This window comes from Myripristis murdjan, chromosome 12 (genome assembly GCF_902150065.1).
Source record: "Myripristis murdjan chromosome 12, fMyrMur1.1, whole genome shotgun sequence".
Classification (NCBI taxonomy): Eukaryota; Metazoa; Chordata; class Actinopteri; order Holocentriformes; family Holocentridae; genus Myripristis; species Myripristis murdjan.
This window is the reverse complement of record NC_043991.1, coordinates 27195925-27219943: the sequence shown is the minus strand read 5'-3', so window position 1 is coordinate 27219943 and position 24019 is coordinate 27195925. Positions and strand designations below refer to the sequence as shown.

Below are 24019 nucleotides of genomic sequence, written 5' to 3'. Positions count from 1 at the left end.
CATTTCTGAGGCATATCTAGCATGTTAATTGGTGCTACACCTCACGAAAACCCCCTTTCAGCAGACTGAATATGAGCTACATGCATAGAAACAGGTGTGTAATGAACTCTGACCAAACATGCCGCTCAGCCACATATGAGACTGTCATGCTGTGGGTAACTCTGCAACCCTCCCCCTCTTTGCACAGCAAGTCAGTGATGAAGCAGGGACTCCTCGGATAGCTGCTCAGCATGTGTCAAGCTCTCCTCTAATCGCTCCTGCTTCACCTTACAGACACCTCGGAGGCTTGCACTTCATCAGCGACCTAGCAGGAGTGAGGAGTCCTCACACCGCAATCAGCCTTCTCTGCAAGAGCCGTCTGCCTCCTCTCCTGAGAAATGTAGACAGGAAAGGGCCTGAAACGACTGACATGTCGCCAGACTTGTCTTCAAAGGCCTCCTCTGCTTTCTCAATGGTTGTTGGCTCCTGCTAACTACCATGAGTCTTGGAGAATGAGAAGTTAAGCCCGCTCACTGCTAGAATGGTAACTACAGTGATGACAATGACTAAAAAAAGATTTAAACCCTTTTAAGTATGTTCAGTGTCTGCATTCCTGGAGCAACAATTATAAAATCACCCAAAATAATAACTACAAAAAACAAGGGGTGGAGAATATGGTAACACACTGCAGTGACAGTTTTATCCAATGAGGAGTTTATCACAGATACTGTCGTTTTTGAATGTTTTAAGAACAATATATTATTACGGTTTATTGTGGTTATTCTTACAGTTATACTCGTACAATTGTGGCTCTGTATAGGAAATGCTTAGGAACTTGTTAGTTTCCATACAACTGAAGGTACACAGACAAAGGCACCCATCATTATCATGGCTTTTACATTCCCCACTGGTGAGCTCAGCACGGCAGCTCTACTGGTTTATTCCCATTACGTGCTGACCAGGTCGAAGTCTCCCCTAGCCCACCCAGGATAGACAAAGGGGAGCTTTTTTTGTGATGCAAGTTGGTTGGTTCCACAGGTAATGCTAATCAACTAAAGGCAGACACCTGTAATGATCAGAGAGCTGCCAGACCCCATTATGTTCTATATCAGCCTCCACTGGCTAATATAGAACATAGTGAATTTGGATTACTGGTGGTTTGCATTAACAACACAATAATGGGTGTCTAATATAATTATATACAAAAGGCTGATCAAAAATGGGACAGAACCAAATTTGAATTGAAGCTATTTACATATGAAGAACTTGATTATTTATAAAATGCAAACATGTTTTCATTTTATTGCTGAGAACTACATATAAGACCACAAACCTATTTGGCATTAATTCTGCAGTGATTATTAATATTAAATACTCTCCAGAACAGTGTAAGATGTTTCTGATTACACTTTGCCCAGAAAGAAAGCTGACAGCATAAAAATCAAATTGCACTACCTAATGGTGAGTCAGATACTCCGAGCTGCTGGGAGCTTCACTGGTCGTTGCAGCTCAAAGCATATTCATGGCTGTGTCTCATATTAAATTCTCATCAGGTCTGCTAAGCAGGCCATAATACCAATTACTCTAGACTCTTACAAGAGACGATACTGGAACTGTTTTAAACCACGGTAGACAGGCTAAAGCCACCATTAGAGAATATACTTGATAAAATGCAAAATGAAGAGAGAAGGCAATTTCAACAATTTTAGAAATTGGTGTCATATAAAAAGGAAGTGCTGAGCACATCAGAGGAAATGTCCAGCTTCAGTGCAGAGTGCACAGAAAGGTCACTGTTGCCAGCAAAGTCAGATATTTAATACTTAGTGTTGAGGCTGATGGCCAGGTTGTTATGGTGAATGAGACACCCAACAGAGGTGGACTATTTACAGTGATCAGCTTGTTTGCCAGGACTTGGCTTTAGCAGTGGTTAAGCGTCTCATGCTGTCTTGGCACACAACAAGGCCTGTGTTACCTCAGCTACCTTATATTTCTTAACAGAGGAATGAAAACCACTCTGAGGGAGTAGATGCTCCTAAAGAAGCAGTTCAGCAGGCGTGATTGGCACAAATACAGAGAGATATTGTAGGACAAGAGCAAAGGGGTCATGGGGGGCCATGGGCTTGGCACAAAACAACACCACTAGGAAATAAACAGGGGCATTGGTATTGCAGGGAAGACATGGCCAGGAAGAGCTGGCAAGAGGTGCTAAAGCTTGTTCTCAAGCTCATTAAGGACAACGGATGACCTGGGAAAGGGGAGTGAGGAGTTTAGCAGGAAGGAGTTTTGGAATACAGCAGCACTGAGGATTAGATTATTTTTGGTGCAACCTATCTGCAGTCATGATCCCAAAACCGCAACCAGTGGCTAGGTGAAAGCCTCCAGGTGTCATCTGGGTTTAAACACTGCAGTTTATGTGCTAGATCATTTTCCTCCCAAGTGAAATACACTTAACACCATAAACCCAGCACCTTAATTGTTTTGTTTATTTATTATCCACTACTCAGCACCTTACTTGTTTATTTTATTATCCATCACTCAGCACCTTAACTGTTATTTATTAGAAGTGGTGATTCCATGGGACCAAATCAAGTCGGACAGTCGCCGAATCCCATTACCGGGCGTCGGGTTCTGCCACTTGGTTTCCTGGTTCCATGGTGTCAAGCTTACCCTGTGCCATACCATCTACTATCTGTATTTTTCATTTTTCATATTTATTATTATTTTCATCAGTATATCCTACATTTCTTACATTTCAACACTTAAACATCACATATTCTCAGGCTACTTTATTGTATATACTTAGCCCTTATTGCCTTTGGTGTATATTTTTTTCGCATATTTAGTCTCTATTGTATATACTTTTAATTTTAATTTTTAATTTTTGTTTTTATTGATGCTGCTGCTGTAACATGTGAATTTCCCAGTCTGGGATCAATAAAGTATACCTATCTATCTATCTATCTATCTATCTATCTATCTATCTAAACAAGTGTATTTTATTCTGCTGTTCTCTATCTATCTATCTATCTATCTATCTATCTATCTATCTATCTATCTATCTGTCTGTCTGTCTGTCTGTCTGTCTGTCTATACAAACATGAATTTAGGGGTGGGGTTAGGGGGTGTTGGGTATAAACTGTTCCACAAAAAAAGGCCTTTACTTTATAAAATGTGGCCATAAATTGGCTTCCAATGAGAAAATCTGAGAACACCTTGCCCCGTGCGAATAAAATGTACTTATTAAAATCATATGATTAACCACAAAATAAAAAATATGCATGGTATGTATTGTAGTTCCCCTTTAAATTTTGGGGTCTCTTTTTTCCCACCCGCATTCCGTGAGGACCCGGCCTGTTCTGCCTCTGATTGGCTATCACACCTTTCCTTTGTCGGTTAGGGTGGGGGTTAGGTTTTTAATATTAGCCAATCAGATGCAGGTCGGAAATACGGAATGCGGGTGGGAAATGGAAATACGACTGGGGAACAAACATACGCAAATTTTCGTATTTACTTCCGCATTGTAAGCCCCGCCTTCTTAACTTCTAACACCATCCGTAGCTGCACGAGCAGATCTGATCATTTTCGCCTTTTGCTGTGAACAGACGAAATGTCAGCCACTCTGAGATTAGCACTTTTGTTACTGGCTGTTGCCGTGTGCCAGGGATATCAGTCCAATGACATAGACGAGGAGGACGAGCTTGTTTACGAGCCTTCCAAATACGGATCCCTGTGGCCTCTCCCGCAGAAAGTGCGTGTGTCAGAGGTTTCATTCAAGTTGCCCAGCGCTAGCTTCAAAATAGTGGACGCCAAGGAGTCGTCGGCAGGACCCAGCTGCAGCCTCCTGCAGAACGCGTACCGCAGGTCAGAGCCACTGCTTTGTTTGGCGTTTTCTGATTTCATTTGCTCTCCTCGCGTTAAGACGGAACTTCATTCCAAAACTTGGAAGTGCATCTATGATCAAGGTTTGCCCTTTTTTTTCTTTTACTCGACAGGTATTATGAATACATGTTTGGCAGCGTAAGAAAACCGGGGTACGTGAAGAGCAGGGCAGCGGGCCCGTCTGAGATCTCCGAGTTACAGGTGTGGATCACATCAGCTGACTCTGAGTGTGACAGCTACCCCAGTCTGACATCCGACGAGTCATGTGAGTTTGCTCTTCCTCATTGCTCTCCTTATCTGTTTATCCATTAAGGAAGTTGAATAAGTCGCAAGCTAAATTTGTTATCGTGGGCAATAATCTGCAGATTGAATCTAACGCTCCATCCTGTGGCGTGTTAGATTTCTGTGCACAGTAGGCCTACCAAAAAAAAAAAAAAAAAAAAATCAGCATTCTAACATGAGCCATCTACCCAGGCTTATACCTCTGATGTGCTACAGCCAGGGAACAAGTGTGCTCAGATCAAGGATTAAGGATTAATAAAGTTAATCTTGACCAGAAGTAATTAATATTGTGTTACACTCCAGTAACCCCTTGCTAAGCCGTGGCAAGACTGTTGGTAGAAATTGTTGTAATAATAATAATAATTTAAAAAAGGTCCCTGCTCATAAGAGAGGAAAACTGTTTGATGTCCACAGATGAGCTGACAGTGGACCAGCCGAACGCTGTCCTGAAGGCATCAAAGGTGTGGGGGGCTCTGCGAGGTGAGGCACTAAACAAACTTCCTATTATCACCTACACTAAACCACAGATAAGACCTTGCATGTGTAATATAATTGTCTGTTTACAGTTTATATTTGCCTCCAAGAGCTGTTGGACTGATGCATAAGACATGGACACTAACCTGGACTTGTACCTTGTGTAGCTTTTTTTTTTTTTTTTTTTTTTTAAATTTAGACTACACAGCACTGAGTGTGTATTTCACTGGGACTTTGCACACATAGCATATTTGTAGTGATGTTTTACAGTAGGTCACATTTTTATGGTGTCATAAAATCATCCAACAATCCTTTTAGATAGAGACTGATATTTATTTTGAATTGCTATGTGGCTGATTTCCTTTGTTTTTTTGTTTTTTAGGTCTTGAAACTTTCAGCCAGTTGGTGTATGAAGATGCATATGGAGCTGTAAGCAAAATTCAGATCTATAAAAATCCTTGATCGTCACTGACAGAGGTCTTTTTCAACTCATTGAAAAGACATATTTCAACTTTCTGTTAGTCTGGATTTGACTGTGGCTGATCCATTTTCAGAAAAACATCAACTCAACCACCATCAGTGACTTCCCCCGATTTGCACACAGAGGCATCTTATTGGACACCTCCCGTCACTTCTTGCCTATTAAAGTCATCTTGGCTAATCTGGTATGTAAATTAGCCCTTCTAACCGCGTCTTCTCATTCATCTCATCGTGCCGTTAAAGTAGAGGATTTTCTCATGTTTTACTGTTTATTTATTGAAACAGGAAGCGATGGCAATGAACAAATTCAACGTATTCCACTGGCACATTGTGGATGATCCCTCATTCCCCTACCTGAGCCGAACTTTCCCACAGCTGAGCCAGCAGGTAAGCATTTTTTTTTATCAGTTATTTATTAGTTTTATTTAATAGTCAGCTGAATAGACAGTGGAGAAAGTGAGTTTTTTCCCAGACAAAGACTTGATACATCTCTCAGTCCACCAAAGCTAAGGAGCTTTGTCTCTGACCTGTGTCCATAGGGCGCTTACCACCCATACACGCATGTGTATACACCCGCTGACGTGAAGATGATCATCGAGTTTGCCCGTCTGAGAGGCATCCGCGTCATACCGGAGTTTGACACTCCAGGGCACACACAGTCTTGGGGCAAAGGTGAGGTTTGTGGGTGTTCTGGTGAGAAATTTTGCAAGCCTTGTCTCTCTGTCAGTCTGTTTTGTGTTGCATTTTTAATGAAGGTAACGTAAATCAGACTTTTCCCCCCAGAAAAACACACATAAGCAGGCCACTGTTGTCTGTGCATACATGTTGCCTTTGCTAATGAGTGAAACACTGAAGCATGACAAACACGTCAAACACGTCTTTTGCCCACGCAGGCCAGAAAGACCTGCTCACGCCCTGCTACTCTGGTACAACTCCCTCCGGCACATTTGGCCCAGTAAACCCCATCCTGAATACCACTTATAGTTTCATGCGCCAGCTCTTCAGCGAGATCAGCAGTGTGTTCCCCGACGCCTACGTTCACCTCGGGGGTGACGAGGTCGACTTCAGCTGCTGGTGAGTCAAGTCAGAAAATATCAAAGTCAAATACTGTGTGTGTGTGTGACTGCTGCAGGAGCCAATATTTGGTGGACAGTAGGGGAGAGTGGGGTAAATAGTGCCAATTTTTACTTAAAGTGCCTTTAAAGTGAGGGGATTACAGTAATGCCTCCAACTAAAATATGCACATATAGTTTAAGATGTTGTGCATCCCTGGGAACAATCACTTTGGATCTTTTATAACTGTTTGAGAAATATAGCTTTCGAAAAAAAAGTGGTTTTGTGGCACAACTTGCCCCCGGTGCGGGGTAAATTGTGCCATTAGAGAGAATACACTGGGGTAAATTGTGCCATTGATAATTGAAGTAAAACAGATCATTTTAATCTCACAAATGATAATGTTATATAAAAGCAAAACAAATTCAATACAAAATTATTTATTAAACATTTATTTATTATTTTAACAAGATCACAGGCCACTTTTCTATAACGAGGCCTAGTGCCACATGAACACATACCCAGATCAAAATAAAAATTCCAAAATGAGCACCTGCAAATCATCTTCACCTGATTCTGAATAGTTTTAGTGATCAAAGGTAAGAAGACAACGTACAATAACAATAAAATACAATAAAGTAATATATAGTATATAATCACAAGTTGTGCCACTGGCACAACTTACCCCAGGCCCTTTGGCACAAATTACCCCAAGCCCACCATTTTGAAAAAAATGCATCCCCCAGCTGTTTTGAGCTAACATCATGCTAACTGTATAGACTCATGGTGTAGCTTACTAAAGTACTAAAACCTGTGTGAACTGTTTTCAAAGTTTTCTATAATTGTTCAAACACAGCAATCAAAAAACCTTGATTATAGAAATTTTACTTTGGAGGGCAAAAAAAAATTTTTTGAACTTAAATGTGCTTTCCTCTCAAGCCATGTGTCTCCCTTCTTTGCAGGATGAGTGAAATGGATGCCTCTTCAAAAATATGTGGTCACATGACTAACTTCTTCTATGGTTTTCTAGATAACAGGGGTGGCACTACTTACCCCTTGGCACAAATTACCCCACTCTCCCCTATATGTTGCTGATGATATTATGAGGTAACACACTGTATGAATTGTTGTTTTTGCTCCCCCCTGCAGGAGGTCCAACCCGGACATCCAAAACTTCATGGAACAGCAAGGATTCGGACAAGACTACAGCAAGCTGGAGTCATTCTACATCCAAAAGTTGGTTCTTCACTCAGACAGAAATATGCTGCTAGTTCAACAGATGACTGTTTAGTGGGGATATGACACTTTCTCCACATCTCAGTCCCTTTTACAGACAAAATAAAATAAATTCATTGAAGTTTTCCTTGTTTGATCTGATAGACTCCTGGATATTGTCACCACAACCCAGAAGGGCTACATGATCTGGCAGGAGGTCTTTGACAACGGTGTTAAGGTAAGTAAAGGTTGTGCATGGAGCTTTATTAATTTGTTTGTTTGTTGTTTGTTTGTTTGCAGTCTCCCGCAAGCTCTAGCTCATTTTTCAGCATCACACCTTGGCTAAAAATGTATGTTTTGATTTCAGTTGTTTGCTAACCAGTTGTTTGTGGTCAGCATGGCTCTTCCCGTGCTAACCATAAGCAACAGCCCATTTAGCGTCTTATGCTGAGTGCAGTAGTTTGACCTCTGACTATTGCAGCTGAAGCCAGACACAGTAGTGCATGTGTGGATGGGCAACAGAGTGGAGGAAGAGATGCAGAACGTGACGGAAGCAGGCTACACCACCATCCTCTCCTCTCCGTGGTACCTAGATTACATTAGCTACGGCCAGGACTGGCAGAAGTACTACAAGGTGGAGCCACTGAGCTTCAAGGGTCAGTCTCCAATATGAAGTGTGTCTGATGTTTGAATCGGCTTGAACGGTGAAGACATGCAAATCTTGCCTGGATTGTTTTCTGCAGCTTGAGGCCAAAAAACAAAACCAAAACCAAAAAAAAATGTACAAATTCAAAAAATGTCATTCAACAGGCTTACTCGTCAAAGCAGCAGTGACAAGGTGTTGGCAGGAGAGTCGGTGTCAGCACGAAGAGAGAGCAACTTGGGTGGTGTAGACTGGTTGGCAGTATTTGTTGTGCAAATATCGATTCTTTCTTGGTTTGCATTTAGGTAGTCGCTTTTTATTTATTTATTTTGCTTTGCTATTAATGTGGGTGGAGCAGAGTGCATCCCATGTAATCCAGGCCCTGACCCTTTGCTGCATGTCATCCCCTCTCTCTGCCCTGTCTTTCCTGTCTCTCTCTACTGTGACTGTCTAATAAAGCACAAATGCCCAAAAAATGAGCTTAAATTAAAAAAAAAAAAAAAAAATACCATGCAGGCTGAGATTCCTCTGTTCTATTCCTCTGCTCATAAGCTACACATAAAAAAAACATAAAACAAAAAAACAAAACTACAACTCATTAGTGTCTACAGTCTACACCTGCTCAAAGAAGGGCTCTCCTCTTGACATTTTTTGTTTTGGTTCCTCATCACCAATTTCTACTCCATCCTGCTGTTCCTGGGATTAAATGTTTCTGTATATGTGTGCTGTGTAGCTGAAACCAGACACACTTATCCATGTGTGGAAAGGAAACCAGCAGCAATACAAGGATGAGATGGCAAACATTACGTCTGCAGGGTACCACACCCTGCTCTCCACTCCCTGGTACCTGAACCGTATCTCCTACGGCCAGGACTGGCAGGGCGTTTACAGGGCCGACCCGCAGGACTTTAAGGGTTGGTGGTTTTGTGGTGTTTTTCTTTTTTTTTTTTTAGTTTTGAGCTTGTTCCAGCCTTAGTAAATTTCAAACTCACTGTATTGGTCATATTGGTACATATGATCATACTTTATTACATTGTTGTCAGTCCAACCTAGATTGATCATTTGTATTTATTTTTTATTATTATTCATGAATCCTGAAAGGTCAAAGGTTTTTCACTGTAAGTCACTCCTGTGTAAACACGTGTAAGCCTGTTGAATGAGGAAAAAGGAAAATCTTACTTGAATCAGAGGGGACAAGGTCACCAAACAATTCTTAATCTACCTAGTCCATGGAGGCTCTAAGCTCTTTGTGCCGTCTGATCTAATCTAACATTTGACACAGGGACTGAAGCACAGAAGAAACTTGTGATTGGAGGTGAAGCCTGTCTGTGGGGAGAGTATGTGGATGCCACCAACTTGACCCCCAGACTCTGGTACAGTTCATCATGCGATTCCTTTCTAAACTTAAGTTTAGAAAGAAAATAGTTAAACTTACACGATTAGATTTCTGCACTATTCCCATATCCAGTTGCTTACTTTTCTCCTCCCCTCCCACTCCCTTGCTCTCAGGCCTCGTGCCAGTGCTGTGGCAGAGCGACTGTGGAGCGCCAAGGAAGTGACTGACATCAGCGACGCCTACAGCAGGCTGTCCATGCACCGCTGTCGCCTGGTTGAGTAAGTGTCCAAGCCATGCATCTGCATCTGTTGTTGCCCAGGGGGAAATTGACGCCTTGCATACATAAAATCCAAATAGGTTTTGTATCCTCGAGCTTGATAATTAACTTGCATGACATCAATATCTGTTAAATCGGAATGAAGAAACATCACTTTTATAGCCATATCTAACTGATCATTATCTTTTCTTATCTAAGGCGCGGGATCCCAGCTGAGCCTTTGTTTACAAGTTTCTGTCCCCACGAGTACAAAGGTGTCTGAACACAACTTGAAGGCTGGACATTGGACCAATCATCATCATCACCACCACCATCAGTAGCAGCAGGGGGAGAGGGAGGGGGATGCACAGCACCATCCCCGTGCTTGCATTTTTAACTAAGAAATCGAATGTGAAACGAACCTTGTAGAGATACTGATGCACTGAGATATTATATAAAAAAAAAACCACACACACACATACAAACATCAGTTCTGCAGAATTCTTGATCAAACCTAATGTCACACATTTTTTTCTGAGTCAATCAAGTCTGTTTTTTATATGAATGTTTGCATGATTCAGAGTGAATAAATATTTTTGGCTGGGCTGAGGATCGGGCCAGCGTCAGAGAACACTGTGTCAGTGAGTGAGTGAACAAAGTTGCACGATTCGTCTGCCAACCAAAGATGTTGGCTGTGTGTGCTGGCCATGTCTTGGACTTTCCCTATTGGCTGCTGCTCTTTCAAAATGAATTGGCACATTGCAGCTCATTTAACATTGAACAAACAAACAGGCGGAGAGAGAGAGACACATTATGGTGAACAGCCAAGCTCCTGCACGGCTATGCTTTCCGGCACACCTGCATTTCAAGTCCAACTTGAAATGGCTGCTTCATATGCGCAATATTAATGTAACTATGAGATTTGCTGAAAAACATATTTGTCATGCCTACAAACACTCCTGATTTTCACGGTAGTCTCCCTATTTTTTAACTTGTTCTCCCACTGGTAATTTGGTAATTTTGTTAATCTGTTAATCTCCCAATTTCAAAGTGATACAAATCAAATGGCTATTTTCAACTTTTTTAAATGTGGCAATACAATCATAGCCTTTTTACAAGAGCTGGAGAGAATGAAGATGATAGATGAAACATAATGACTAATAAGCGAACCATAGGTCCTGTTCCTAATTCCTAATTCAGGTTACAATTTTGGCTGCAGAGGAGAGCTGCTGGACGGAGACAGGGCTGCACTGTGTTACACTATTAATGATATTATTTTAATTCTAGGCCTTCTGCCATAAAAATGCATCATTAAAAGTTTAGGCCTAAGTATTTAACTGTATAAATAATCAGGATTTTAAATCTGCTGTCCATGACAACCGCTGTTCACAGAACTACGGTCAAAACAGCTGCTTTTTAAATGTAGTTGTGACCCAGCCTTATATTACGTTTTGACCCAGCCTTGTTTTTAAAATATCAGCATTACAGGTGTCACACTGGTGGCAGACGCTCAAAAAATGAAGTGTTTGGGAACATTAAGAGCAAAGTTACACTGCACTCAGTTTACAACATGGTAGACTGACATTAGTCAGGTTATCTTTATCCTGCTATAGACTGGGGATGCTCAAGTAAATAAGCCACTGACCACTATCAGTACATATTCGCTGTAAATGGTATACCTCTAAGTGTACTGGTGAGTGGTGTAGTTAAATAAATAAAAATTTCTGAAGCAAAAAACTCAGTTCATTTGGCTGTTAGCCACGTTTTTGTCCCAGAAGACCTTTGGTCCCATCGCTAAACAGTTACTGAGGTGAGAACATGGGGTCAGACCAGACCGGCCACTCTTTTGAGGAGGGCACTCTGGTCCTGGCTGTTCATGGCTTCATAGGTGTCCAGCTCCAAAGAGAAGGTGGCGTTGCCAGAGGTCAGTGTTCGTAGGATGGTGGAGTAGCCCTTTGATGGATGGGAATGGATTTAGTTAGTAAACAGCTTTTTGAGGGGCAGATTAAACAAAGAAAGCAGCAAAAAATAAAGTGTAATAATTTTTATTAGAGGATGCTAAAATCATCCTTAACTCACCATCATCTCAGCTAGGGGCACAGTGGCGAGCAACACCTTGTTGTCATGACGACTCTGGATGTCTTTGACGGCTCCTCGTCTTTGAGATAAGTCCCCGAGCACGGAGCTTAGGTGTGCCTCTCCCACTGTCACCTCCAGGGACATCACAGGCTCCAGGACCTGCCCACCTGCTTGCCTCATGGCCTTTTACCAGAGAAATACATTGAACTGGGGCTGATATGCTTACAAACTTTTAATTTATGGCTTTGGCAATAGCAAGGTGTATTCGCTTACCTTAAGCATGCAGCGAGACACACAGGCAGACACCATGGCTGGAGACGTTCCTGGTTCCATGCTGACATTTTGGATAAGTGTGGATACACCCTGCACAGGGTAACCTAGCAACGGACCTGAGAGAGGGAGCAGACATTGACAGATGTTTGTGCATCAATGGGGAAATCCAAACAAGGGATTGCTTTTTTACATGACCTTTTTAAGATAAAATAAGGAATGAGTTCAGTCAGTGTTACCCTGAAGATACGAGCTCTGAAGCCCGTTCTCCACAGCATCTTTCACTTCGGGCGAGAGCTGCTCTTCCACTTCCTCTTCAAAGGCAAAGTCACAAGAGCTGCCCATAGAGGAGCTGTCTTCAACAGGGCTGACGGCCAGCTCCACTGTCACAATGTGTCTTCTCTCCCCAATTGTACGGTCCAGAGTGTCTGAACCAAAGGAAATTAAGAAACAGGAGTTCTCCTTTTGTAATCCTCACAGGGTCTGACATTGCTTTTGCAAGACAACGGCTGACAATGAGGGACGTTTTTTGTGTAATACTCGCATCACTCTGTGTGTGCACCAACTGAGATCGTCTTTAATTATGGACCATACCCGTAGCTGATGCATGTTGGAGAACAGTCTCCCGGTAAGCCACCTGTAGCGGTCCAAGGTGAGTCTCGATTCCAAACTCTCTTCTGATTCGATCATGGATGATCTCAATGTGCAGCTCCCCCATGCCACATAAAATGGTCTACAAGAGAAGAGGGGATGGACATTCACAGTTAACTTGTTTTATTCTGGAAGATGAGTCAACTGATAAAGAAAAAACACTGGCTAATCCTGGGATGCTAATACCTGTCCAGAATCAGGGTCAACCCTGACTTTGAGGCTGGGGTCCTCTCTCTGAAGGCAGTTCAGTGCATTCTCGAGATCTGAAAAATAAACAATTAAAAAAAACACACACTATGAATAACTAGTTAAGACAATGTACTCAGAATGACTAATGTATATGTTTCTACACAGTTGCACAACAGTTTTGTTGTCACTGACCAGCTTGTTTGGCGAGAGTGGGTGGTTCAATGGAGCAGAAAAAGACTGGATCAGGCACTTCTACCCCAGACAGGACCAGATTAGCCTGCTCCCCTCGCGTCTTCCCTTTCCCTCTGTCGCTTTGAGCTCGCCGGGCCGCAGCTGCTGCTGAAGACTTGGATGAAACAATTGTGTCCCCTGTGACTGTCTAAGTGAACGAAGAAAATATGCGTACAAACATAAATATTACCTTTTTGAGGAAAAAGAAATAACAATGTATGGGTTAGCTGAACTTAGTGTAGCAGTGAATGAATTCAGCTTTCAAGCCGTAAGGTGTAAGGTGATCTACCTGCTTGAGTCCCACTGTCAGAGCAATGTTTCCTGCGGTCAGAGAGGGGATTTCCACATGCTGATCAGCAAAAGGCAGCAGCAACCTGCTCATTCTCTCACTACAGACATGATATACAGAATGACAGCTTTAAAATATTATATTACTAGGGATACTACACAAAGCCATGGACAAATCCTGGAAACTTTATGTCCTGTGTTCTTACACTGTTACAAATTCAGCATCGATCAGTCATGCTGTGTGCATTTCATAATTTATTGTGTGAAGTTTTGGAATTTGGAAGTTTTTGGGCCAACTTTCTCTCAACCAGTCTTGTCTGATTCTGCTTCAATTAGTAATTTTCTACATTTCAAAGAATGACTTTTGACAATTTAGAGAGCAGATCTGAACGTGCCTGTGGATTTCAGCTGTAGGGTTGACATACAGGTGGAGAGAGCGTTAGCAATAACAAGAAAATTTTTACAGACCAGAAGAAGTAAGGGTTGCACTCCAGATTCAAAATACAACAAATGTTGTGACTGCACTGCATTAGAGACTACTGAGGCTTCTGTCACAGCAGAAATAGCTATTTCTTCCTGTTTTATTGTGGATTTTTGGTTGCTGACGTGCTCGCTCTCTCATTCTGAGGGTCAGACTTCAATTTTAGGTAGTTGGAAAATGCTCTGGAAATGTTCCCCGACAACATCACATCATGTATCAGCACACAACAACACAGTCCTGTATTTCTGAGTATGCATTGGTGCTGTAGGACAGTGTTGGGAAGCTGCACCCATACAAAGCGACTAAGTTAGCTCTACGTGGAGATTTGGGCAAGAAGCAATTGGTGTGATGTAAAATGCAGCCTTTGTGGCGGTCAGAGTTCATTGAACGTCGCGTGGTTGTCATGAGAAGAACCTACGTGTTGTCCCTGTTGATGTTGTACACAGCTGTCTGAGGTTTCATAGTACCAGAGTAGATCCGAAGGAAGACCAGAGGTCCGCGCTGCTTATCATGGAGAACCTTGAAGGCCAGGGCACACAGGTCATCCTTGTACCACCGCCTGTGTGAAGGTGATTAATGAAGAAATGTTAGCGGGTTGTGGCGAACATAGGAACCTGAGCAACCACAAGTCAATCCAGACAAGTTCATTCAATCCTGTGGCCAGACTCTTACAGGTGGATGAGCTAAAGCTGATGCTGTACAGTTTCGGTCTGTGTCATAGTGTTAAGAATTCACTCACACCAGGTCATGGTGTCTCTCATTTGGGGCGGGTAGGTAGTCAGTGATGGCATCTATAAGAGGCTGAACACCTTTGTTTTTCAAAGAGCTCCCACAGAGTACGGGGACCCCTTTACGGGCCAGAGTCACCCGCCGCACGGCTTCTTGAAGCTGAGGACACAGGGAAAACACAAATCAGTCACATATTTCTATCCATTAACACATAAGCACTTTTTTCAGCTGTATTCATAGAAACAACACAATGCTTACTTTGCTGGAGGGAACTGCGTCAAAATTGTCACCAAAATCAGTTAGCAACAATTCAGCAAACTCATCATCCAGATCAGCAATCTGTCAATGTGAACAGAAACACAAAGTGGAAAACAAATAAAAACACCTGCAGAATTTTACTTTTTTAAATGTTATATTTTACCATTAGTGAAAATGTGTATCCTTGTACCTGCTCAATTAGGGCTGTCCTGGCCTCCCTGACCTCCTGCAGGAGTTCTGGGTTATCTGCTTGACTGAGAGCTTTGGTTTCAAACACACGTCCATCATCTGTGGAGTTCAGCTTCCATGTCATTTTCTGTTTGGTTAACAAGTCAACCAAACCTGTAAAGTTCTTACCACTGCCAACGGGAACCTATGAAACACATAAATACAGTTAAAGTTTTGTTACCTAATTCTTTATTGAAACTTTTCAATGAGTTGTCAGTAGAATCTCTGAGTACCAACCTGGAGGAGTACCGGGTTGGCTTTCAACTTCGCCCTTATGCTCTCAATGGACAAACCTAAACTAAGGAAAATAATCAAGAACAATGACCAATATCAAATCTCAACATTCACCTCATTTCTGGAAAATAAAAAGAAGTATACATAGTTGCAGTGTTGGGTCACTTACTTTGCTGCAGGCTTATCCATCTTATTCAGGAAGCAAACACGTGGGACATGGTGCTTGTCTGCTTGTCTCCATACTGTCAGCGTCTGAGCCTGATGGTATGACACACAGCAACAAGAACACACACATTCAGAGTGCACACAATTATATGGAAAAAGTAACATTTTTACAACAATAAAGAAGCATTTTCAAAACAGGAAGCCAACCTCCACACCAGCAGAAGCATCGAACACTGCAACGGCCCCGTCAAGAACACGAAGCGCCCGCTCCACCTCCACAGTGAAGTCAACATGACCTGAAGTGACACACACACAAGCACACACATCCTTAGATCTTCGAATGGCTGCCACTTTTACATCCCATTTGTCCGTTTCATCGTTGATTCATTTTTACCCGGGGTGTCGATGAGGTTGATCCTGTGACTTTTCCAGTCAAAGGTGACTGCTGCCGACTGGATGGTGATCCCACGCTCCCTCTCCTGAGCCATAAAATCTGTGACGGTATCTCCATCATCAACATCTGGAAAAGAGAAAAACAACAGAGACAGGGTTGGAGACAGGGTTTATTTAACTATTTCACTCTGCAATAATTTATAACTGAAGGACTTGACAACAATTCAACAGTGCAACATCCCTGTGCATATATGGGGTATATAGGGATACTAATACATATGCTCAGTTTCTATTTCTGTGTTTATTGTGATTTTTTTGTTGGATTAATAAATAATGCACATACTTTTTTACAGATTTGTAATGCACATATTTTTCTTTTTCTGTTTCTTAAAATTTCACTTATGCTTATAATATATTCTTCTCATGACAATTTGAACAACTGCAACTGACCCAATTTCCCCTTGGGGATCAAAGCAGTATTTCTGATTCTGTGAGAGACAGAAAGAGGAAATGGAGGAGATAAAAGAAAGAATAAACGTCCTACCCACCTCCTAGTGCCCTTGTATATCCAGAGTAGTAAAGCATTCTCTCTGTGGTCGTTGTTTTTCCTGCATCAATGTGGGCCATGATGCCGATGTTTCGGATCCTGATGATGCAGAGCATGAACAGCAAAGAGTCAGCTTGGATCCTGTGACAGAATTAAGTCTAAACAGCATGTCAAGAGGTGAATAAATATTACTTACTTAGAAATATCTGGACTGACCACAGTGCGCAGCGATTTGACATCATCTATGACAGTGAGCAGTGAGGTAATTAGTAGTAATTTGAGCAAAACCTAATCAATCAATTCTACCCAAAGTTGGATATATTTTAAATCATGACTCAGCCAACAAAGAGGAACTGGACAGTTTCATCAGAAGCAGTGAGGGAGCTCATCGTACTCTTTATGCTGATAAAACTGAGGAGCTTATTAACAAATTTAGGAGGAGGAGGAGTGAAGTGGCTGCGTCCTACAATCTCCATGAGGACAACAAGCAGGACTGTTTGAAGCCCTTAGATCTCTTCTGTCTGTCTCTTCTCAAAGTAAACACAGCCTACAATCATGTCACAACTTTATTTAGTGGGGCATAGCCCTGTAACTCATCAGGTACATAGTGCCTGGGCTGTAGTAATTAATACATCAATTCATAGTATTGATTAACACTAATAGTTCATAAGGGATCACTACAGTATAGCAAAGATTAGTAATAGTTAGCCCAGTTAGGAAAGTCACTAATTCTTGACCATTTAATCATTATTATGTGCTTTAACTCATCATGAAGTGATAGTAATGCAGAATAATTTTCTTTCTGCCATCTATCTGCATGTTAGCTGTCTATATTATTAGTATGTATGAGTACACTGAGCTAAAAACCCATTGCTGTTAGACATTAGATGTGCTCCTTCCATCTCTATCTTTAAATCTGAGCTAAAGACACATTTTTATTCACTGACTTTCTTGGCCCACTAACTTTTTAATTTTTCTACAACCTTGTACGTGTCCCATGTTCTTTATTGTTGTTGAGTTATTTATTTTTCACTGTTGACTTTGTATTTAATGTCCTTTTTACAGCTTCTCTTTTTTTGCTGTCCTCTTGTAAAGCACTTTGGTCAGCTCTGTCTGTGGTTAAATGTCCTCTACAGATAAACTTTACTTACTTTGCATTACCGTAGCTATTTTGGGATGTGTCCTCTTCCTCTCTATAACTGTAATTTCAGGTGTTCTGGATGATTATGCGTGTTGTCTATGTCCTATGTGTTTGATAACAAACTAGTTCCCCCCAAATTAACCTGGGGGAAACGTAAAGAACCCACCTGGAAGGGCAATGTAATGCCTTTTCACCTGGCAGTTCACTCTGCATCTGCACAGCCGGCTCCCAGTTTTGAATAAATTCCCAACCTGTGGTGACAGTGGCGGTTGTTACAGAGACACATCACATCAGATGAAGATAACATGTTGCTGTCGGCATGGGAGCAGCACTCTCTTACCCAAATCATCCTGCTAAAAGTCCAACAGGCTCGAAACCGCATCTTCAGTCTCAGCCCCAGCTTCAGAGACTAGTCCCTCTGACGGTCTTCACCCAGACATGCTCACAGGACAGACAAACACAACCTGGACGGAGCAATGTCACCTCACCTCAGTCACCTCAGTTCACATCACCTCACCTCAGCACTGAACAACCTGAAGGAACGGACTCCATCAACAGAGAGCCGCTACACACACATAAACATTCAGTCGACCGCAAAGTGCACGGCTTTTTTTCTTAAAGGGCAACGGCACAAGCTAAAATTACACAACTGTCAACTGCAAATCACGCCGCTTCGCATCGCGGCTTCAAAATACATCCGTCGACAACATGCAAGTCGTACTTTTAGTTCCATGCCTGTAAACAACAGCAAACTGATTTTTACGAGTCAGCAAAAGTAAAAGTATTTGTAAAACATATATAACGCCTATATATGGTCAATACAGGTCAATATCACATGAAATAACGTGTTACTTGGTTGTTTAGTTAGTGTCACTTCTCGTTTAGAGAAGCCGGTTACATTGCGCTAACGGACAAGTCAGCACGCTCGCATGACGTATTTCCTCTAAATACTGGCTTCGGGGAAACAACATCGCCAACCCAAGCCTGAAGTACAAAAATACAGAATAATCTGCATCTGGAGCGCTGGTTTCCGCCTGGAACGTATTCACAGCAACACTTAACTATTAACACACAAAATGGTAAGGGTTCAGTCTTTTATATTTGTATTATTTAACCGTCGAAAGGCGGTACAGCGCGTTAGCATATTGTGCTAGCTAGCTGTTTGAACTTCACGTGGCAGAAAGACGCGCTGCTAGCTGTGGCTCTCTGAAGGTTTAGCTAGCTGAGTGAAAACAATATTGACCTCAGCCAACAGAGAAACTAGTAAAGCTTGTCGTTTGTATGTCTGTTTTGAAGAACTTCGCGGATTGACTTCTCCTGACACAGCCAGCAGCAGGACGCTCCGCACCGAGGCTGTCAGGACGGAGCTGCTGGTGTTTAGGGTTTAAACTCAGGTCCAGTACATTAAGTATATGTGGTACAGACATTTTTATTGGTAAAGATTAAGTGTAAACATAAATAACAGTGAACCACAAATAACAAAAAGGCCAGCTAACTAATTGGAGTAAATGTCAAAGTAATTTAATTATTTAATAATCTAATAATAATCTAAAAATAGTCAAATTAGTCGTGTAAGATTCATCTGCCGAAAAATTGAGATTGATAAAGATGAGTAATATATCAGTGTTTGTTATCATGAAATCTTTGTCTAAAGTTTTTGAGAATTTATCAGGCTATGTAAATAAAACCAAAAAGACGTACTATGAAAACAGTCTACAGAGATGTGTTTAATAGTTTCCTGCCTCACGATCACAAAAAAAATGCATCTGTTGTTTATGCATCTCCAGTTGGGAAGCATTTACAAATATTGGTTTTAATAGGATAGTATCTGTGGCCAGTCCTAATTAGGGTGGAGTGGTTCTTGTGAATAACTTAAAGTTGTGAATCCTGGACAAATTGTTGGATTGGCTGTAAGATTATTTCACATTAATGTGTTCTCTGACCTCCATTACAACCCTTAAAGCCAGCTCTTCTCCAAAACTAGAACATGGATACCTCACATAATCCACCTAAGGGTTTCTTTGGGAACTATTTTGTTCTGAAAAACACTTGCAACTTCCCATCTATCTGCCCCAACTTCGTAGCTATCCTCAGGGGACAGACCAAGACAATTTGCTGGTGCTCTTTGGCAGAAAATAGTTTCTGACCACAAAGCCTAGAATTGAATTGAATATTGCCAATTGAGTGGAGCCGTTCCTGACAAAGTACCAAAGGCTCCTTGCTGCCTCACACAGTCGGTGTCAGCCAGGCTACAAGTTTGTTTTTACATTGTCAGAATAGTGTGCTTTGCATAGAAATCAGACCAAAATTATTGTTAATTGCATTTTGAAATAACCTAAGAGCATAACAAAATGTGCAAAAAGTCAAAGGGCCATCTTGTTCTGTTTGTGATGATCTGTAAAATGGGTTGACAGCTGTTTTTGCCATGATCTCTGCATCAGTGCCACCAAGATAATTCCCTGTGTATGTATTGTGCTTCACAGTTAATTAATTAAGCAAATGAATGTTATTGGGAAGAAAATCTCACAGAATGTTTTTGTCCCTCCTCATTTATAGCCCCAGAACGAGCACATTGAGTTGCACCGCAAGCGGCATGGCTACCGCCTTGACCACCATGAAAAGAAGAGGAAGAAGGAGAGCCGTGAGGCCCACGAGCGGTCCCACAAAGCCAGGAAGATGATCGGGTTGAAGGCCAAGCTGTATCACAAACAGAGGCACGCCGAGAAGATCCAGATGAAGAAGACGTAAGTACTCTCAAGTTTGGGCTCCAAAAATGCATTTCTCTTTCTGAGCACTGGTTTCTCTGGCTAGTTGAAAAAAAAATCAAACTGCACTTCCAACAAATAATGGACAACTGTAATTTATATCTGGACCTGTGCAGCATCAAAATGCATGAACAGAGGAAGACCAAGCAGAAGAATGATGATAAGACCCCAGAAGGAGCAGTGCCAGCCTACCTGCTAGACAGAGAGGGACAGTCCCGCGCCAAGGTCCTCTCCAACATGATCAAACAGAAGAGGAAAGAGAAGGCCGTAAGTATCCACTTTAATCTGCTTCCTTGTAGCCTTATTCAAAGATCTCAGCCTCTTATTTCAGTTTTCAGCTTTGTCAAGTGTCATGTCATAGTGAATATTTACTGTATATAGCAGCATTTTCCTGATTTATCCAAAACAGCAGTGGACATATTGTCCCACAGGGGTCAATAAAGGCTAACAAACTAATAAATCTATACTTCACTAGGACTGGGTGATCTGAGCAGATTATAATATCACAATATGTATGACTGAATACCTTATCAATATTGTGGCGACATTGTAGGCATGTCAGCTGGTGCTTTAATGTAATTATTCACAGGAGAGTTTTTATAAATGAGAATCTTAAATAATACTGATATGATGACCAAGCAGGTGGAAGCAAATAATAGACCAACTAGTTTAAAAAGTCCATATAGTCACATCCCTTTACTGTAATGCAGCTTTCAAAACCAGGAAAAGACACTGGCATTTGGATATTACTATATCTGAGGTCCCAGATGTCTCGACTCATACCACAGTACTAGGATAATGTTGATATATTGCCCAGCCCCATGACCTTGAGCTGTAATTGTTCAGTCATTTCCAGAATGGTAGATACACGCAAACATTAATGGATTTGCTAACACAAACCTGTAACACCCTCTGGTTTGTCATTGTTTTCTCCCTGTAGGGTAAATGGGAGGTGCCCCTGCCAAAGGTGCGTGCCCAGGGAGAGACAGAGGTGCTAAAAGTAATCAAAACTGGAAAGAGGCAGAAGAAGGCATGGAAGAGAATGGTCACCAAAGTTTGCTTCGTCGGCGATGGCTTCACCCGTAAACCCCCAAAATATGAGCGTTTCATCAGACCAATGGTAAGATCACACTACATTCAGTTCATCTTTTAGTTTAAATGTTAACATGTTGTTATGAGAAGATATTGTATGCATACACAGACTACAGTGCACTGGAAACAGGATTGATGTTAAAGTTGGATTAGAAATTGTTGGATTTGATTAAACACCTGTGTAATGTGATTTCTCTTTCTCCTCTTTTCATTCTAGGGTTTGCGCTTTAAGAAGGCCCACGTCACCCATCCAGAGTTGAAAGCCACATTCTGCCTTCCCATCCTAGGCGTGAAGAAGAACCCTTCATCACCCCTCTACACCACCCTGGGGGTCATCACCAAGGGAACAGTCATAGAGGTCAATGTCAGTGAGCTGGGTTTGGTTACACAAGGAGGAAAAGTTATCTGGGGTGAGTGTTGAATTTTGATCTGAACAATCTCACATGAATCCACACATCCATCAGGGGCATAACAGATCGTAGTTGATCAGTGATCCGTATGGATCATCGCCCTCATTTCTGAGTGCATGTGGACATGGACTTTGTAGAATTTAACCATCATAGTGAATTAAATTTTTACTAGCACTGTTATTTATTTATTTATTTATTAAGTATTAAATCCCTAAATATCAATGCAGTCCACCCTTAGGTGTTGAAATGAACAACATGTGAGCATTCATATCTAAGCCTGTACACAGGAGAGCCGCAGAGGCATTCTAAACAGTAAGGAGTTACCACAGGACGCCTGCAGGGAAGCCACAATAGCAACACAGGAACATTTTACAGATAATTATTAATGCTGAGTTACTAAAAGATATCTGATTCAATTGAGATGGAACCATTTCTGTGACTGAAGTGGCTGTCAAGCCATTATTCCATCTACAGGATGACCATTCTCCTCTCTGCAGAAATGAAAGTCACTACTGCTTTGTGTTTCCTTACAACGGGGAAAAAATGCAACAATCTAACTAATGGAAAACAGGCAATCAGTGATTAAATAATGATTTAGATAGATAGCTAAATAATGTACCAACTAATAGGCAAATAAACAAATAGTACCATACTGTTCAAAGTCAGTGTTATTGTCATGGCACAGTGTACAATGAAATGTGGTAGCTGGCTGTCATCACATTATGGTAAAAACAAAAAGATGAAAAACATAAACAACAAAAGAGTTAAAAAAATAAATAAATAAATAAATAAATGTTGATATTGTAACCAGATTTTTTCTTCTTCTTCACAGGTAAATATGCCCAGGTGACGAATAACCCCGAGAATGACGGCTGCATTAATGCAGTTCTTCTTGTGTAGGACTTTGACCTTTTTATATGGACTGTGCCTGTTAACGCCAGAGAATTCACATTTGGAGTGTGCTGTCAGAGAGGACGAGGAACACAAGGGTTCAACAAGCAGTGAGCACACACAGGAACATCAGGAAAAGCATCCATGGTGCACTTTGCAACCCAAGATATTTCTGTACCCGGAATACTCACGAATGAAAATGAAAAGAAATTAAAATTTGTTATAATAAAGCTGATGTGACTTTCTGTGAAATGCTTTGTTTTAGTTTTTTCTCATGTAAAAATGCTCCAGTCTGTAAGGACATAGTTTGGCAGCAGTTGTTGTATAATGTAATGTACAATGTAAACTCATTTGCTGTGGGGAAAAGTATGAGCAAAGCCCCTTACTGGTGTTGTGATGGACTAATAAGCTTCAGGGGATGAAGTTATGTGCAACATGGTGTCAGTGGTGAGTGGCTGACACGTGTACGGTTTGCCTGAGGAAAAGATGCCAGTACATTTACCCTAAACTATCCTAGTGCTTACCAAGTTTCAGGCCTCTTCATTTATAAACCAACAGACACTGAGAAAATTAGCTATTTTTCCATAAGATACATGTGGGAGCACGGACACGAGAGTGGGCAGAAAGTATTAGGCATGTTTAGCAAGTCTGAAAAGTTATCTTGTATGCACACTTGCGTAGCACGTGGCTCATAATTTAAGTGGATTGGAAAAAAGTGATATAATTTTTAAAAATCCCACATAAGCATTTCACTGTTTTACTAGACACAAATTTTATGTCAAGGTAATTTTCAGTGTTGCATTAAACTAATTCATGCCATTGTCCACTGTTACTGAGAAAAGTGAATGGGACCTCATTACAGTTTTTTCAGAATTTAATTGAAAGGAATTCTTACAATAACAGACTGTCTGTTATTGTAAGAACAACATTTTTCTTGCTTTTGTAAAAACACTGCCATAGCAACAAACAATTTGTGAATGTGGTGACTGTAACACAGACAATGCAGTCCCACAAATTAAGATAATGAGAGGGATGAAGGTTTTTTTTTTTTCATTTATTTTGGATATGGCTCCCATTTATATTTCTAAGATGTTTTGACAGGTCTCGACTCTCCATTTAGTCATGAAAACGCACATATGGACTAACTTAGACCAGAGAGATGCTTGGTGCGTGCAAAGATGAACCCTGATGTATGTCAGCCCTCACACTGACAACACCTCTGACCCATGTGTCCTGTAGATGGCGAGAGCAGCTCGAGTCACGCTATGGAATTTCTCAAAGAGCAGAGCCTTGCATGCCGCCGAAACAAGGCAACTGAGACCAGAGTTGCGTGTGATCTTGACATAGACACAATTTCCTCAATGCAACTGACCTGGAAGC

At 41.4% G+C, this 24019-nt stretch overlaps 3 protein-coding genes across 4 annotated transcripts; 2 read left to right on the top strand and 1 right to left on the bottom strand.

Annotated features, from left to right (window-relative positions):
• The first annotated feature begins 3512 nt into the window (after positions 1 to 3512).
• On the top strand, positions 3513 to 10118 carry hexb (hexosaminidase B (beta polypeptide)). Of its 2 annotated transcripts, none has more exons than XM_030065204.1 (14): positions 3513 to 3840; positions 3972 to 4123; positions 4555 to 4620; positions 4997 to 5043; positions 5169 to 5279; positions 5380 to 5481; positions 5634 to 5766; positions 5988 to 6168; positions 7297 to 7383; positions 7528 to 7600; positions 8739 to 8919; positions 9288 to 9378; positions 9515 to 9619; positions 9817 to 10118. In XM_030065204.1, the coding sequence occupies exons 1-14, from the start codon at positions 3587 to 3589 to the stop codon at positions 9878 to 9880; spliced, it is 1647 nt and encodes a 548-aa protein (XP_029921064.1). In that variant the 5' UTR covers positions 3513 to 3586; the 3' UTR covers positions 9881 to 10118. The 2 variants fall into 2 exon arrangements, with proteins under 2 accessions (XP_029921064.1, XP_029921065.1); XM_030065205.1 differs by lacking the exon at positions 8739 to 8919 and adding an exon at positions 7844 to 8018.
• On the bottom strand, positions 9978 to 18159 carry gfm2 (GTP dependent ribosome recycling factor mitochondrial 2). The gene is made up of 20 exons (XM_030065203.1): positions 17822 to 18159; positions 17648 to 17732; positions 16537 to 16582; positions 16342 to 16439; positions 15795 to 15920; positions 15608 to 15696; positions 15405 to 15493; positions 15239 to 15299; positions 14964 to 15146; positions 14774 to 14854; positions 14526 to 14674; positions 14205 to 14345; positions 13307 to 13406; positions 12979 to 13165; positions 12784 to 12860; positions 12541 to 12679; positions 12186 to 12374; positions 11950 to 12065; positions 11677 to 11859; positions 9978 to 11550 (listed from the first exon to the last, which is right to left on the bottom strand). The coding sequence occupies exons 1-20, from the start codon at positions 17861 to 17863 to the stop codon at positions 11422 to 11424; spliced, it is 2310 nt and encodes a 769-aa protein (XP_029921063.1). The 5' UTR covers positions 17864 to 18159; the 3' UTR covers positions 9978 to 11421.
• Positions 18160 to 18402: 243 nt separating this feature from the next.
• Positions 18403 to 22891, top strand: nsa2 (NSA2 ribosome biogenesis homolog (S. cerevisiae)). The gene is made up of 6 exons (XM_030066053.1): positions 18403 to 18560; positions 20038 to 20225; positions 20363 to 20513; positions 21187 to 21366; positions 21556 to 21748; positions 22581 to 22891. The coding sequence occupies exons 1-6, from the start codon at positions 18558 to 18560 to the stop codon at positions 22646 to 22648; spliced, it is 783 nt and encodes a 260-aa protein (XP_029921913.1). The 5' UTR covers positions 18403 to 18557; the 3' UTR covers positions 22649 to 22891.
• The last annotated feature ends 1128 nt before the right edge of the window (positions 22892 to 24019 follow it).